This window comes from Melitaea cinxia, chromosome 21, assembly GCF_905220565.1.
Source record: "Melitaea cinxia chromosome 21, ilMelCinx1.1, whole genome shotgun sequence".
NCBI classification, from domain to species: domain Eukaryota; kingdom Metazoa; phylum Arthropoda; class Insecta; order Lepidoptera; family Nymphalidae; genus Melitaea; species Melitaea cinxia.
In genome coordinates this window covers 8,785,736-8,803,427 of record NC_059414.1, presented here as the reverse complement: position 1 = coordinate 8,803,427, position 17,692 = coordinate 8,785,736, and the positions used below count along the sequence as shown (strand labels likewise).

The window sequence follows — 17,692 nt, the reverse complement described above, 5'->3', positions numbered from 1 at the left end:
CCATAATTATATTTTCTTTTTATGTGATAAATATATTAATCAATATATATATGACACCCACACTCGAGGTGAGGATTGAATCCACAACCGCTGGGGCAATAATCATTTTGTAACGTGTACAAAGATTCTTAGTCCTTTACAGTGATATCAAGAGATCACAATGTTATATATATTTGTTATGCTAAACTTTTCTTACGACAAAAAAAAGTACACATATTATATTCATTAGTATTATAAAATTTTTGAAATAATTCCATATCAAGAGTGGTAAGTATAACAATAAACATATAAATAGACGAGCAAAGAAAGAGCAAATACTTTAAATGCCAAAATATGCTCTTTCGAAATATATAAATCCTATATCCAAACTGTAACAGACACAATAAATAAATAATAAAATAACTGATTTATACTATATACTGTGTTTTATATTTTTATATGTCACTAAAGAGATAATAAATCAACTATTAGACGAAACTTTCTGCAAATCCCTTTTAGACCATAAGTATTGTTATTTAATGACATTACCAAGTAAAAAGTTCAATGTTGATATTAAAAATCTCAATCCCATACTTTAGCTATCGAACGTTTTCCCACGATCCCGTTCTTATAAGCCCCGTAATGATCGATTCCAATCATTATTAACGACACATTCTAACTTTCAACTTTATTTCGAAGGACATAAGGCACATTATACGGTTGCTTTCCCCGAATCGTCTAAGCAATATTTTATTGCTATTTCGCAATTAAGATTAATGATAAGATTTTAGAGGTAATAAGTACTTAATCCAAATATCTAGTTAAAAACAATGCAGCGTCGTTAATAAGGCGTTTAAAGACGAAAATTACTCTGTGGGCGTGCCCCATTATAAATAGCTTTATACTGCTTATAGAGCGGTACGAATTAAATTATACAAAATAATTTATTGTGTCAATTGGAAATGAGTCTAGTATATTATGATTTATTTATGACATTTCTAAATAGTGCCGTGGTCATGCTCACTCTTGGTCAATAACGAGATCTCAAAAATGTATATCACAATATTCTTATTACTTCTTCTTACTTCTTCTATTTACTATTTCATTTACTTGTATTATTAAAAAAATAATTTATGTATTAACAAATAAGACGCAGTAGTATATTATTTAACAGAAAAAGTCAAGTAAGCGTAAACAAAGCTTCGTCTCATTCAGTCATCTATACAATATTATAATATTTTCGTAATAGCATGCAAGCAAAGATTTTCATAGACTCATAACGGTTGATTTCGTGATGCATAACCACCGATAAAACTCCGTCATGTAGACATCCTAATTGCAACGTTCAAGAGCTTTCCCCACAAGCCCTAAGCCACACACGTTGTTAATCGAGTTATAAACAATACGAACGCACAATTCAATATGCAAACTGAACAATGTAGTGTACTTCAATGCTTTCGTCGCTAACCGTGCCGATTTCTTGATGTAAATCATTAGTACCTTTGTTATTAAACCGACCATCTCAAAACGGTCTACGAATTTAGCACGTCTACCCCGATTACATCTGATGTGACGTGGAAGGAAAGCGGTGGAGTAGTTCTATCTAAAATGGTTTGTACGTTCGGGCGAAGCTCACGCCCGAGGCGATACAAATTTATCATTGTTATTGTGTAACTCTGTTGTATTTCTGAATATACGCCCGTTTCCTTATCAAATCCTTGTTACAAAATTTAGGATTGTCAATGCTTGGTTTAGTCTTCATTAAGATCTTATATAACAAAACTGTTATTAACTTCATTTTTTAACTTTTTTTTAACTTCAATTTGTACTATGATAGTATAAGATCTAACCCGCAGCTCATTTGTATCTGTTTCGTTTTTTTATAACTTGATTCTCATCGGAAAGTACTTAGGTTTACGATACGATACGATTCAGTGTATAGCATCTCCCTGCTTAGCATAGGCCTCTTTCTCTATGTAGGAAAAGGGTCGAAACTTAATCCACCACGCTTTCCTTTGTTGGTTGGCATTAAGTACGTCCTTACTCACTTTTATAATTAGAAGGTCTATTAACACCGTACGATCACAGAATAAAAACATACAAATTACATCAACAATAATTGTGTTTGCTCGCAAACAAAAAAAAACCGACTTCAATTACATCGACAAGTAATACAACGTAAGTAGACGAAAAAAATTAAGAAACGCACTAGTCGTCACTACGATTTTCGGGGGTTTCTCTCGATTTCGGTCGGTTAGTAAAAATTAGTACCTTAAAGGTACCCTTTTACGAAGAAAAATAGAACAAAGCTGATAGATACTTAAATTATACTATTATTATTTTATTATTGTTATAGTCGACAAAATTCTGTTGAAATATATATTTTAGATAATATTCAAACACATTTATTATGGTTTCTAAAATTGCAAATCTGTTAGAGTAAAATTTTATGACAACTTAATAAAAAATGAAAATTTTACCCTGCTATGTATATGCAAAATATCTAGGTTATTTTTTTATTATTTTTTGACAAGCAATCATTATACAGAAATATTAAAACGTGACACATATTTAAAAAAAAAAAAAAACAGAAATTTTACGATTCAATATAATAAAATGATATTAAGGCAAGAGATCTATTGTGATTACTGAGATTACGTCAAGTCCCACTTCAGCTATAGGGCACTATGCATTAGACATTGCTGACTAAATTAAAACATTTATCAAGGTTTTTTTAAATACTAGAAAAAGTATCTATGTGTGTATCATTGTGTATCATCCTCGAGTCTGGATGATTCAATAAAACATATTTTACGTGTCAATAAACCTTCTCACTGTAATTCGTGAAGTACCAATACATAATAGATCCGAAGTTAGAGACAAAAATTTAATTACTTCTTAAAATTTCAACTCGGAACTTATTTACAAGCGATACTAATTTGTAAAACCAATGTCTTAACAGCAATAAATCAATAAATATGACAAACATTAATTTGTAATACAATTCAAGTACTGATCTCTTTTCGACCATTAATCTACATGTTACGAGTATATCCGGGGGCATTTGTACGTCCGTATGTACAGCGTGCACGTGATTGACGAGTGTAATATGATAATTATTATAAATATTTAGAACTAAACAAACATTTATGAATGATTTATTACCTGTGAATTGTGAAATATTTTTAAGGTCATTAATAAGACATTGAAAAAGTACATACGCTTGAATTATAGTATTTGTAACACATAGTTAATTTATATTTGGTTGCTAAAGTATTTAGCGGTAAAAGTACGCTATGAAATATATAAATATAAAGAATGAATTGCATTATAATAAGGAAAAAAGAGAACTAATGGTGTCTTCACTTCTTTACTACAATATTTGCAAACAAGCATTATTATTTGACATTGTTGTTAAGATTGAAAATTATAGCGTTTATAACGGCAGCCAATAACTGTCGGTGATATAGATGGTGAAATCGGTGGTAGCTTCACTATTAAAAATAATTAAAATTTTTAATTTTAGAATGACCATTCGAAGGTGCTTTTAAAGCTTATTTGTAAATGTTTTAATGTAACACTCAAAAAGAAAATCTTAATTACAAGTAATATAGATATTATCTCTTACACTATTTTGACCATTGAACTACTAATTAAGCTAACAAATCACACTACATAAAAGAGATATTGGAGATATTGACGGGATATATATGATACTTGCCACAAATCCAAAAAGATTTTTCTGCATCTTTAAATTAATCGTATAATTATTAATACTTACAACTAAAATAGTACGGCACATCTCAAACTTTCGAGCTGTTTATTTAACATCAAACGGTCTGCGGTGGGCCCATTGTATTTATCTCTGTATCGGCGTATTCTGTATTTCTTTATATTCAATTGATTCCGCAGTATTTTAGTCTCAATTGTCGGTCCGTTAGTTCAACATTCAGATGTTTCCGATAGACATGATTGCTCTCAGATCATCTTCTTTGAGATTGTGAAATTTTTGTATTCCCGGTTGTTATCTTTGATGATATAACGGAATTAATATTATATATCTGGGTTCGAATTTGTCCTTAATTATTAATTTAAATTTTTTTATTAATCAAAATAGAACGACACGTAGGCGCTGTGGTCACAACAACTGGCTGGCGCGCTTGCGGTTCTGAGTTCGAATGCCGCGCATATTAAATATTTTAAACACAGATTTGTGTTGTAGTCTGGGTGTTTGTGGTGTGTGTGTGTGTGAGTGTTTATTATCTTTGATTGCGAATAGTTAAAAAAAGTATATAGTAAAAGATTGTCTGTCTCCTTAATACACATTATATAATTTGCTTGAGAAGATAAATAGAAAAGAACAAAAAAACTAACATAAGAATACACAATAGAGTTGTGTTACCATTTATTTAGTAAATAATTAGCATTCATAACTTTATATCTAATAACACGAATTTTGTTACATGTTATGTATTTCGAGTTCGTATTCACGTGACTTTTATTATTAACTATTTACCTGTTTGAAATTATAATTTCACCTTCTTCGTGTATAAACGAAAATCATAGTTCCCTAGGACTAGAGATTTAGTTACAATATCTGACTTAAATTTACGATACACTTGCTAAGTTAAATCTAACGAGATTTATTTCACTAGTTTGTGTAACAAATATATATCAAATGTATTACAGAACCGCATTAGGCGATAAGACAAGAGATAAGAACAATGATATAAATATTTTGTATTGTAAAAACATAATAGTTATTTAGATAAATTATTCTGTTATTTATACTTTAAATTTTATGCTTTTTTATGACTATAGATTGACTGGAAGAGATCTCTTTTAAGGGTACGTCTATTTTTGGCATTAAGTTTATATGTTATATTTTTAACCGACTTTAAATAAAAGATGAGCTTCTCAATTCGACTGCATTTTTTTGTTTCCTCATAATTTATTACCGGGTGTAGTGATTTTGATGATTCTTTTTTTTATTGAAAGCTGGTGCTGGTTGTATGCTCCTATTTAAATTGGATCAAGGATTAATAATTTTAATTTTTTATTGACAAACAACGTATTACTTTTTTTATAATAATATCATAATATCAAAAATAGTTTAGATTTCCCTCATGAGTAGGTAACACAAAAATAAATAATACGAACGTATTACTCGCCGTAACGTATTATTTTTGTTTACGAGCAAACCTAATTATTATAATTAATTATATAGATAACTTAAGTATATTTCTAAGTTCAATAAAGTATAATATATCATATATCAGTATCCCACGTAATAATAATTTGAAAGTATATAACAGTCTCTACTAAATTATTTTTACGCAGCTATAAATAAGGAGCTGTAACAATCAAGAGTCCTGACGGCAGTATGAGATAGCATAATTGTGTTGTATGTTTTACTGTCACAAAAATATTTTATTCTAAAATATGTATTATGGACAAGCTCATAGTATAGGATCCCGATACAAAACGACCTTCACCGAGATGTTTATTTGATCAAAAGTATTTTATATTTTATTTAATATGTCAATAATATCAATTGCATATGGTTTTCCTAACAAATTTCAGTCCAGGATATGATTGATTAATAATTAAAAAAAAAATATTTTTAAACATTTCACTGGTTTGATTATTATTAGACAAAGTTTATACCAATCGAAAGTATGAAGCCCATAGAATATGCAAACGTTAGGTTCCATATTCTTTTCCGGTTCCAACTCTCGGGTAGCCAGGTAGAAACAGGTATATCGATCAATACTAGATCGATACTACGACATTTTGCACCGGTCTGATGATTGAATTAAAATTAAATGAAATTAAAGATTATTTCATTATGAACACGGTGGTATAGGGTTGCCTGCAAAAAATCAGTCCCGAATCCCGGTTGTCGAATTTTGAAGAGTGAAATATTGCTGCGAGTGAATGTGTGCGACTGAGAGGTCCCAACCAATCATCCACATTAGTATAATTGTATAAACAAAAGATGCAATCCTAACACTAATGTAGTAAAGTAAAATACCTATACAGCCTATCTATAGTAGGTATATGGCGAAAGGTTAAAAAAAAAAATGTTAAATTCAAAATGTTATTAGTTATATATATAAAAAAAAAAGTATAGATCTCACTTTTAAGAAATTGTTTTAAGGTTTTTAATTTATTTTTTTTATTTCATCACACGTAAGAAGTACATATACACTATGCATATAAATTAAATTCAAATGCTTGGTAACAGGTATATGAGCGTGAACGATAATCTAAACACCATTAACATAATATGTAGATTCGATGCAATATAGGCAGTATTATGTATAAGATTACCGTAGTGTAAAAATGCCAAAGGGTTTTGATTATAGCTTTGTCAGGTAGTATTGAAATATTTTTAACATACATACGTGTTCGTGGTCGTCTGTTACTAAGGTTAGGACATCCAAAAGCCTATATTATGGGTATAAACTGATATAATATTTCTTACTTAAATATCCACAGTCGAGCCAGGTACCATTTTTTTTAAATATATAGACTAGCGCTTGACTGCAATCTCACCTGGTGGTAAGTGAAGATGCAGCTTAAGATGGTGCGCGCTTGCCTAGAAGATGCCTTCATTGAAGGTACCTGAGTTATAATTAGTTGGAAAAATCCTCGCTAGTAGGTAGCTAGTCATATTCAGTTATTGTCTGGGAAAATCAACCCGTAAATGTATCTATTAAATACACAATTTAAAAAAAAAAGTTAACAAACATAGCATTTGTGTATTAACAAAACAAAACAAAAACGGTAATAATTTAACGAATACTGTAATATTAACAGAAAATTGCAAAGATCTAAATCTTCCGGCACAGGGCATGTGTTATCATAAGCAGAGAAATTATAATAGCATTCAACATTTAACCCTATAACAGTGGTTTTATTTACATTTTCGTTGAACGTCGGAGCCCCCGAGCGGCGTGGGCGGCATCGACGCAAGCGCACAATTATGTCTTAACGGAGCGCTCGCGACAGGTGGGCGGGGCGCTATGACGCTGACGTCAGATAGGGTCGCCAACGTCATAAATTAATATTACGACCACACGTGATTCGTATTACACTGTACTTACACTGTTAAGGAAGATTGTGGGATGTTAAAATTGTTAGAAACTGATATTATAAGAATAAAAAGGTAATTATTACTAGACGATTACTACTTTTTTTTTAAGATTAAGAATTTTATTGTAAACTATTTAATCTAGCATACTTCGCTTCGCCATGATTTTTTCTTGAATACATTGGATATTTGTTTCATCCATACAAACTTTTTACTTTCAATAACGAATACTAAATAGTATCCAATTTGATGCAGTCGTTCGGGCTTTACGTGCATATAAGTATATTTCGGCATGTTTTTTTTATACATAGAAAAATTAATCGGTAAATTATTGGTCATAAACATTATTATTTGTTACGTATTATTTTATTAAGCCACAGTAATATTTATAGCTTATAACTGGCTTAAACTAAAAAAGCTTTTATTATAGAACCAAACTCCACGACCACACGGAACTCGAACAAAAAACGTAAAGTCCTAAAATCGATGTAAATACACAAACAAACAAACATTTTGCTTTACTCTTCTATTCTTGTAATAACTAACACTTATTTGCAATAAACATTACTTGGCAGCCCTACCTTACATCAAAACGCAACTCTAGAATATTTTCTTTGGGTTGCATGAGAACTATGATTTAATTAAACATAATAATGCAGACCTAGGTTAATTGAAAATGTTTGTTATTATGCAGAAAACAAAGGGAATATGAAACGATTTTATTAACCCTGTCCAAGTGAAGAGCAGGCTGTGGACTAAAAGTGAGATACTAGTAATTATAGTAAATATTTACTACAAATAATTCCTTACCGTATAAATACGAGACTTATTTATGAGCCTCGCTATATTCTTTACGATATATTATGTGTTTTATTTGTTATATTAACGTGTTGAACGCGTTCAGTACACATGCTTCCGTAATTAAGTTTTATAATAGTCCTTTTTATACCTACAAGCTGCACCTCGCGGTTTCACCTTCGTAACATCCGATCCAGTAGGAATATAGGGATAAAAAGTAATCTGTATGTTATACCGGATCTTAAGCGATATACATACCAAATTTCATTACAACCCGTTCAGAATTTTTAACGTAAAAAGTTAACAAACATACGTTCATCCATCCTCACAAAGTTTTGCATTTTTAATTAGTATGATTTTCAATAGTAATTATTCGGATTATAAGACAAAATGAAAACATGATACCGAACTTTTGTCAAAATAGTTTATAGTGCAAATGAAACAAAAGAATGGTAAAATTGAATAATTGCGGAAACCGAGCGAGAGGTCGCCGCCGCAGAGTTAAAGCAAACGCTTTTATTTTTAAAGAGGCGTATACTTAGCGAGATTGCGTCGACATTTTCATCAGTGTGCCGACCGCAGGAGTATTATTTTAATCGTGGACTGTTGCCACTTGCACCTCTGGTGCCGCGTCAGTGTCTGCGTTTTAAGGACATTTAGTATAACGCGACAACCACTATTTATAGTCTAACTTGAGATATTCTAAAGCAAAATTCTGTACCTAGCTCATACATTTCTTCTTAAATAAATTTCAAACATTTGTATTGTTTTTAACCAACATTAAAAAAAGGAGGATGTTCTCAAATCCTCTATTTTTTATCTGTGTTACCTCATAACTTTTTACTGGGTATACAAATTTTGATGACTATTTTTTTAATCGAAGCTGGTGCTTGTCGTGTGGCTTATCATTACAGCCTATACAGTCCACTGCTGGACATAGGCCTCCACAAGTTTACGCCAAAAATAACATAAACTCATGTGTTTTGCCCATAGTCACCACGCTGGGCAGGCGGGTTGGTGACCGCAGTACTGGCTTTGTCGCACCGAAGACGCTGCTGCCCGTCTTCGGCCTGTGTATTTCAAAGCCAGCAGTTGGATGGTTATCCCGCCATCGGTCGGCTTCTTAAGTTCCAAGGTGGTTGTGGAACCTTGTTATCCCTTAGTCGCCTCTTACGACACCCACGGGAAGAGAGGGGGTGGCTAAATTCTTTAGTGCCGTAGCCACACAGCACACGTGTGGCTTAGTTAAAATATTATCAAGATCTTACTAGTTCTTTTTTAGTTACTTATCTTAATGATGCATATTTATTTGACTGTTTTAACGACTACCTGCGTGTTTACGTAGTTGGGGCAATTGAAACCAATAGTACCTAATGGTATTCTTAAAAACACCTTTTATTTTATTCTTAATAAATTATATCTTTTCTTCTTCAGGAGGACCTTCTCATCCACGGTGATAGTGTATATGACGTGATCGACAAGCAGGACCAACAGGCCGTCAGATCTGAGCTGTCGAGGGCCCCGACTGACGGCGAAGATCGAGTGTTCTTATGCAGAATGAATGTAGCTCGAAATGCACGAAGACAGATGCGATTTGGAGATCAAAAGGTACAGTGCTAAATATATTAAACAATTTTAAAGGAATCTATGACATAATATCATATGTAAATTTATAATTTTTTCATATAATATTTTTTTCTGAGTGTCTTAATTCATACACGGTTTAAATCATTTATTTTAAATTTTAATTCTGACAGTGTTAGATTTTATATGGATTTTAGATGTTAAATTAGGTAAATTGTATATATTTATTACCGTGTGACTTTTCCGTAACAAAAATGTTTTTTTAACTTTCTTTCATATACTCATAAAGTGAGAATAATATTACCAAAATTATCTGTAAATATTTAGTTCTTAAGTTGTGAATTGTAAATATGTATAATGTTTAATAAAATATATTAATGAAAAAAAAAACTTATGAAGTATAACATCTATACTAATATTATAAAGCTCAAGAGTTTGTTTGTTTGTTTGTTTCTTTGAACGCGCTAATCTTAGAAACAACTACCTCCGATTTAAACATTCTTTTAGTGTTAAATAGCCCATTTATCGAGGAAGGGTATAGGCTATTTTTTTTTCAAAACATTAACGCGTGAAACCGCGGTTCACTGCTAATTACTTAATAAGTACTTACTGTTACAAAATTTAACAAGATTCGTGAAAGTTTTCTCCATAAAATAAACATGTATATCGCTTATATAAGTTAATATATGTTCGAAGCGAGTATCAGCAGTAGGTTAAGGATGTTCACCAGTGCCTCAGTCGCCATCAATTAAAACAACCGTAAAAGTAATTTAACTCATATGATATCATCAACATGACATGGTTAACAACTTTTTTATCGATGTTTTTTATACTAGAAAATATCCTATCAAATGCTAAGTGCTTTACCGGAAAAAAAATAATTACATCAATCATTTTTTTTAAAAACTCTTAATTGATTACAAGGTAAAATATAAAAGCAACACTCGAATATAAATTAATACATTAACATTTATACTGGATATTAATACCTCATATCGTCTCTCCGTTCAAACATTCGTTAGAAATTGTAACGTCAGTCAAGTATTGGTTCCGTGGTTGTAAACGAAATTGATGAGAGCATAATTAACAAGTTTACTTTCATATCGCCAAGTTTATAAAATTTTATAAGTTATAGATCAGGTTCCGTTAGTCTTTTCGTATCTGATTTGAAACACTGCACGGCTTTTTCATTTACGCTTGTAGGTAATTTTATGCTTCTTACGTGATACTCATTTTGTATATTTATTAGCGTTTCCTCTGTATTTTTATTACACTATGTTTTTGGCAAATCGAGCATCAATATTATTTTATTATTCATCGAATATAATTTCTAAGTCTAGAGTAAGTATATTATTAAGTACTTATTCATCAGCGGATTATTTCATTCGATTTCCTGATTTTTAACATAAACTACGGGAAAATATCTGTTTTCCGTATTATTAAACTAGTACAGAACATAAGTGACCATATCCAAAACTTAAAATTTACTTTTTATAATATCCGTACTCAATATTTCAGTATGTTTAAAGTAAATTTTTGAAATAATTTTGAAAAAAAAATCGTTGAACCCCAAAATCGAACCTAATAAAAAGGTCAGTTTGATGAACAAATTGATAGCCATCAATATATTGAAGTTATTACACGTAATTGAATACTCATCTTAGAAAGTGATGGTGTGAAGTCTGACTAGTTTTCTGTAATTATTAATCCGTGGGTCATAAACCTTACGTGATTCGTAATCAGCTTAATGCGTTTCATAACGAATATTAAAATAGAATACAGTGTTATTAAATTATATTAAGATTACTTTATCTTGATCCCTCTTTTAAAGTATAACGTGAAAAGAAATACGTAACATAATAATTAATATCAATTTAACTAGACGTCTCGTGCGGTTTTAATATTCCTCATCTATCTATGCTAACGATTTAAATTTCATTTCTAAGTATATCAGTTACATAGGTTTGTATATTTTCAAAAGAGTAACTGCGGAGTTTCTTACCAATTCTTCTCTGCAAAATCTACATTCCAAATCGGCGGTAGCTTCACTTTTAAAAATAATACTCACTTTAAATTTTTAATTTCTAAATGGCATTTCGACGTGATTTTGAAGCATATTTAAATAAACTTGTTTTGATTTTGATTTTGTATAACTATAATAATTAATAATGAAATTATAGCAATTTATTGACATATTAAAATAACAAATAACTCTTTTAAAATACAAATTACATAAAATACTTTTGAATTAAAATGAACAAAATGAGGATCACTAACAGCAACTCTAGTAAAGGTGTTTATATGATACCTATGTGTTAAATAAATAGTATGTTTCAATTTCAGCTACCTTTCTCAAGGAATAATAATTTTGGAATTGATTAATTATTATTTATATTCGTTGTTCAATTAGTAGAAATTACTATATTTTTACAGTTATAAAACATAATTTTAAAAATAATCAACTTTCAATAGAACATTAAATGTCCATTAAAATAAAAACAAACATTGCACATATTCCAACGTATTTTATAGTGCACCCACGCTCAATAAGTGGTCGCAGATATGAAGCGAGAGCACGAAATAACAAACGCTCTCAGTTTCAAGTTTATTGTCTCCAATTAATATTCGAATCGCACGTGCTACTCTGCTAACAACAGTGTAGACATCAGACTTGTATATTTTAAAATAATATATTAAGCCTTTACATTATGTGAATTATATAAAACCTAATTATTTTCATTTAATTAAATATATAATAAATTGACGTGGTAACTACTAGCCGGTAATGAAAAAATTCCTAATTAAAAAAATCTTAAGACGATATCTAATTAAAACTACGTCTCAATTATTAGAGAGTAGTGTAATAAATCATTAAATTAATTACAAAATATAATGTATTAACATCGCCTAAAATGACTACACCATCTCATTTATTTCAATAAATTACTTGTGTAATTTTTTTTCTAACATAACAAGTTGGTTAAAAGGTAGATTTAAAAAGAGAATATTAAGATACAAGTAGTGTCTGCGCATCGGTTGTCATATATTTTTTGTTGAGCGTTAAATGTCCCACGTTTGCTGGCTAATCGTTTGCATATATCATCTTAGTTACTCTCACTACGTGTAGAGCAAATTGCTTCTAATAGACTGACTTTAATTATGCGATGCAGTGACAATGTCAGCTATTCCAAGTCGCGTGTTTACTTTGTGTATATTAGTTTTTTGAAATAGTAGATTTTTTTTATCATCGTTTTTCTTAAATAGTTAACTATATATCTTTAAAGAACTAGAATGGGAACTGTACGGAATACCACAAACGTTTTGTATTACCTCTATATCAACTCAATTAACTACGCATAATTAAATTCAACCTGTTCTTTCAAATTCAAATCCATCAAGATCAATTCGTTTATTTAATGCTACGTTATTTATATTTAAAAATCGTACAAGATTTATTACAATATTGTCCAATATTTCCCACAGCTCAGTAAGCGCAAAATTTCAAAACCAGGCTATTCAAATAAATCGTCGAATTAATTCAATATCATAAGCGAAACGATTATAAATGTTTTTATTAAAATTTATCCCTTTAAAATGAATGAAGCTGATAAATGCGTTATGATAAATAGATATTGAATAATGGTCACTTTATACGTACCATTTCATAATCGATTTAATCAGCATAGCAATGAAACTGAGGCAGAGAAATGTCCGAGCTGTTAATGGTGTCTTATCACTGCAATTGCAGTCTGATACGGCATTCATTAGACCTTGCCAGAGACCTGGAATGATGCTAATATTATAAAAAGCTCACACTTATTTTCCTCTCAATCATATTTATTGCAGTATCCACAGTTATCAATTTAAGGAAGATCTGAAATACATTACTTAATGATTTGGGTATAAAAATTAAAGGTACAAAAATGTGTCTAGGCATTACTATAAATAGATACCTACGCAAAATTATGTATGGCGTATGTGTAAATATACAGTTTATAGGAGTTTATGTGGATTTAATTACTAGTTATTACGAAATATACGAAGCTTGTGCTAATTAGTAAACAGATAATAAAAACAATGGTTGACATTCACAATCAACAGTTACAAAACTTAAATGTCGTTAAAGGCTTGTAAGTTGTACGTAACTATTAACGTAATCCCATTTAGCCGGGAGTACCTCCTGTATCGCTTGATGAAGTTAAGACGGCCACTAATGAGGCTTATCAAGGGCCGGCCGAGATGACACGAGCGATGCCGTACGCGCAATCCCGAAACCACCTTGTTAGTCCCCAGGTCGTGGTTGGAGGGACATTTAGGTACCATAATGCGTTTCACTTGATTACTTTGCTGTATAGAAATTTTTCTTGATTAACTTCTTTGATTTTACACAACAAAATAGTATCTATATATCCCTACAAAATAAAGCATCTCCTTAAATATAAGGTCTGTTAACAGTTACTGAAATTATCAAACTATAACAATAGCGCCACTTTGTTTTATACATCTACTTTTAAACTTAAATATTTATTTTAATAGAGCTCTCATCTCCTCATTTGTTGGACGCCTTTTAATTCTGAAATAGGATAGGTACAAAATACGACAACACGAGAATGCCAAGCTTGCAAGTAAACTGACCAGAGCCATCCATAACATAATATCAATGTTATCCCATTCGGTTTCTACGAACGTATCTTTATCATTGAGTAATTTAGTGTTAAGTGCACTTTGAGTACGATATTCCGCAAATGGATTTTTGAGTAGCGTATCATTAATATCTTTAGCGAGTTGATGGAAAACAGTCTTTCCAACCCAATTGGCTAAATCGCTCTTGCCGATTTGACGAAGTCTTCGTGATATTTGTTCATGTGTCTTGTTTCCTTCTTGCCATGGTCCATTTCCTTTACTGTATTGAAGTAAAAGGTCAATACAAGGGGCTTTAGGTATTTTAGCTTCATATTTAGTTAAATTTGCAGGTAGCTCGTAGGAAGAAAAATGGAGTGACGCGATGAGTCTACGACAATCTTTTTCGGTTAAATGATTTGCTATGTGTTTAAATTGTTCATTGTTCATATCAATAATACATACGGTATGTGATACAAGGAAAATATATTTTAATACAAGTATCGAAATCATCACTAGAGTAACAATGATTTACACAAATGGAAAAATTATTTTTTGTTCGATGCTTGACTAAAAGAAGAAACAATCCCGGATATACTTAAGACTAATAACTTATTTAGTTGTTTTTATCTTTTTGCTTGAGTCCAATTATTGCTTTAGTTTTTATGCAATTTCAGATCGCGCAATATGAATTCGATTGTCAAATACTAATTACAGATTGTTAAAAGGTCGATATATGATTGTTTTTTTACTAGTTTCTTCATTCGTCAAACACATATAAAGCCTTTTTTGTGTATATTTTTTACAGTAATAATTGTTTGATCAGGATGTATATAACCATAGGGACTGTGCAATACACAAAAAATAAAAAATAATAAAAACGTATGTTCTTTATAATAAAATATTTTTTTTCGGATTTATGGCAGTTTATTAAGTTTTTTTAGATGCCCGATGTTTCGGATACTTTACAGCAACAATGGTCGCAGGTGGAGTCTAATAAACCGCGATAAAATCGAAAAAAGTTTTTTCATTATAATGAGTGAAATTTGCGTAAACAGAAAACGTATGTTCTTCTTTTATTTGTTCTAATAGACGTCCATTACAAGCGTTTATTAATTTTATTTAGATTAAAAAATATTTCACACTGCATTTACTATATTAAAATTTAAACTAAACTTTTAAAAATACACTCAATTATTAGTAAACACGAAAATACAATTAGCGTTGATACCGCTATGTAATTAATCACATTTTAACTTTCGCTCTATCAATTACAACTTTTAACTTTACCCACTTAACCACGAGCAGGCTACCGTCGCAACCCATCGATCACACAAACATAGGAAATCTGACCACATTTACACTTATTAGTATAATTACAAGCAAATATATGTCTTAATGTGAAAGAATAAAGGCGTTTAATGCATCGAAAGATGAAGTAACGCTAGTTATTAGTGAGAGAATAATCCATTTCTGTATGGCACATAAGTCTAATCGAAAGACATTCCAACGTACAAAACATCACAAACGTTAAGCATCATTATACAATGACAAAAGAAACTTGTGCAACTGCTTGAAATGTTTCTGTATGTAGAGTCACCAGAAAATATATCTGATTTCATATACTTTTATTTATTTATAAAATGGTTTATCTATAACTACGCTGATGTTATTATTAAAGTAATAAAAGTGCAAGAGTTGTTTTTAATGTATATACTTGTGTGTATATTTAAGTTATATTATGTTTATAAATAAAAATGTAAATTTTATATTGTGAGGTTGAGCACGGCAGGAAATATGTTGCTCAAAATCTGGAGTAACCTAACTAGGGAAAACCCTCAACCTTATAAAGTATATCTATATATGATATAGATAGTATATACTTTATTGCACACTACTCAGAAAAGATTTACATAAAACAGTTATTTACACATAGATATAAATAGAATATAGAATTATAGCCGGAAATTACTTCTCTCAAGTAGTAACTTAACTGCAAATGTATAGTATATAATCATGTTTTATAATTTTACAGTTATTTTAACATTTTTCAAAACTATTTAAGTAGTATGTGTATATAACTTTTAATTTGTAGAAATTGTAAAATAAAAACATAGTAAAAGTTCTATATTCCGTTGCAAACGGTACAGCGATCGGTTTCAGTGTACTAATCTTATTCCATATTACAATAACGGCTCCATTCCTATCTGTACAGCAAGCAAAACATTCCTATGTATACGACCAATAATAGATACGGTATACGTACACATACATATGTGTATTTTAATACTGTATTAAAATTTTTCTTTTAAATAAACAATAAATAAAATGAGTTTTTAGGACTTCTATTTTATTTGTGTATATCTCAGACACTCAAAATATATATATCAATTTAAAATGTACAATATTTAAGGAATTTAATTGTGTCTCATCATTTAATATATAATAGATATACAAAAAAAAATTTTAAATGACTTTATAAATTAACTAAAATTTTAAAAACAGAATCTGTACTTTAATAAAAAATAATTTTATTGAAAAAATGAACGGCCATTTAAAAAAATATGTTGTAATCAAAGTAAAAATATCCACACAAAAGATAAAGCAAACACGAAAAGGTCGGTAGAGTATTAACATCGTATTCAGAGGCTCGTCATCGATCTTTATAACCAGAATAATGGCCCATTCAGTATTTTGTTAAATTGACAATATTGTTGTTATGTAGAAATCTTTTTACAGTATACAGGCAAAGATTACGTTGATTTATAACCAAATCTTTGTAATAATAAAATTTCAAATGTGACTCATTAGTACATTACAGTTGAATATAATAAAATATCTTGTCGATATTTTTAATATTTACTTGTAGAACTGAAATCCTACGTAGGTCGTTCTGATTTTAGTTTCTGTTAGTTTTAGACTAAAATACCTACCTTAGCCAATGTATTATACAGTACAATAATATAGAAGAGTTTGTCAATTTGAGTACGCTATTCAAGTAATGTGCCAACTTAATTAATAAAACTAATATAAATATTTTATTTGAATCTATGTTTTATACAACCTTGTCATGCCACAAACGAACACAAAATAAATTATAGTTTAAAAAAAACTAAAAAAAAGCACGCTTTTATAGCTAATCGAACTAAAAAGTAGAAAATAATTTTTAATTACAAAGAGTTTATATTACAGTAGTAGAAGATCGAAAAATCATAATTAATTACTTCAAAATAAAATTATAATAAAATTTAAGTTATCAAGATTACATACATAGATACATATAACCCAAGCTAATAAAAGCGTGGTAAAAAGAATAATCCAAATTTGCGCAGTAACTCGGAAGTTACCACGTCCTTTTCGACAATTCATTTTTATTTTTATGGAAGGTAGAAGAAACACATAGCGCACTAAATTCTATTAAAGAAACGCGTAACGTTGCCTGATTAGTTTATTTTTCCGATCATGTCGTAATCAATTTTCAATACAACTCTAAATTCTTTACTTCACATAATTTGATCACGAATCAACAAAGTATGCCAAATCATTAGCAATTACGATCAAGTATTCTGACCGTCAGACACCAAATTCTATAAAATTTGTAGCGAATACACTCAT

General features: G+C 30.1%; 1 protein-coding gene across 1 annotated transcript in view; it reads left to right on the top strand.

Annotated features, from left to right (window-relative positions):
• LOC123664294 (nuclear receptor coactivator 2-like) overlaps positions 1-17,692 on the top strand; it is an 85,628-nt gene that overhangs the window by 32,202 nt on the left and 35,734 nt on the right. The window contains exon 4 of the mRNA XM_045598885.1: positions 9,308-9,481. Coding sequence (XP_045454841.1) covers positions 9,308-9,481 — 174 coding nt within the window. The remainder of the gene's footprint in view (positions 1-9,307; positions 9,482-17,692) is intronic.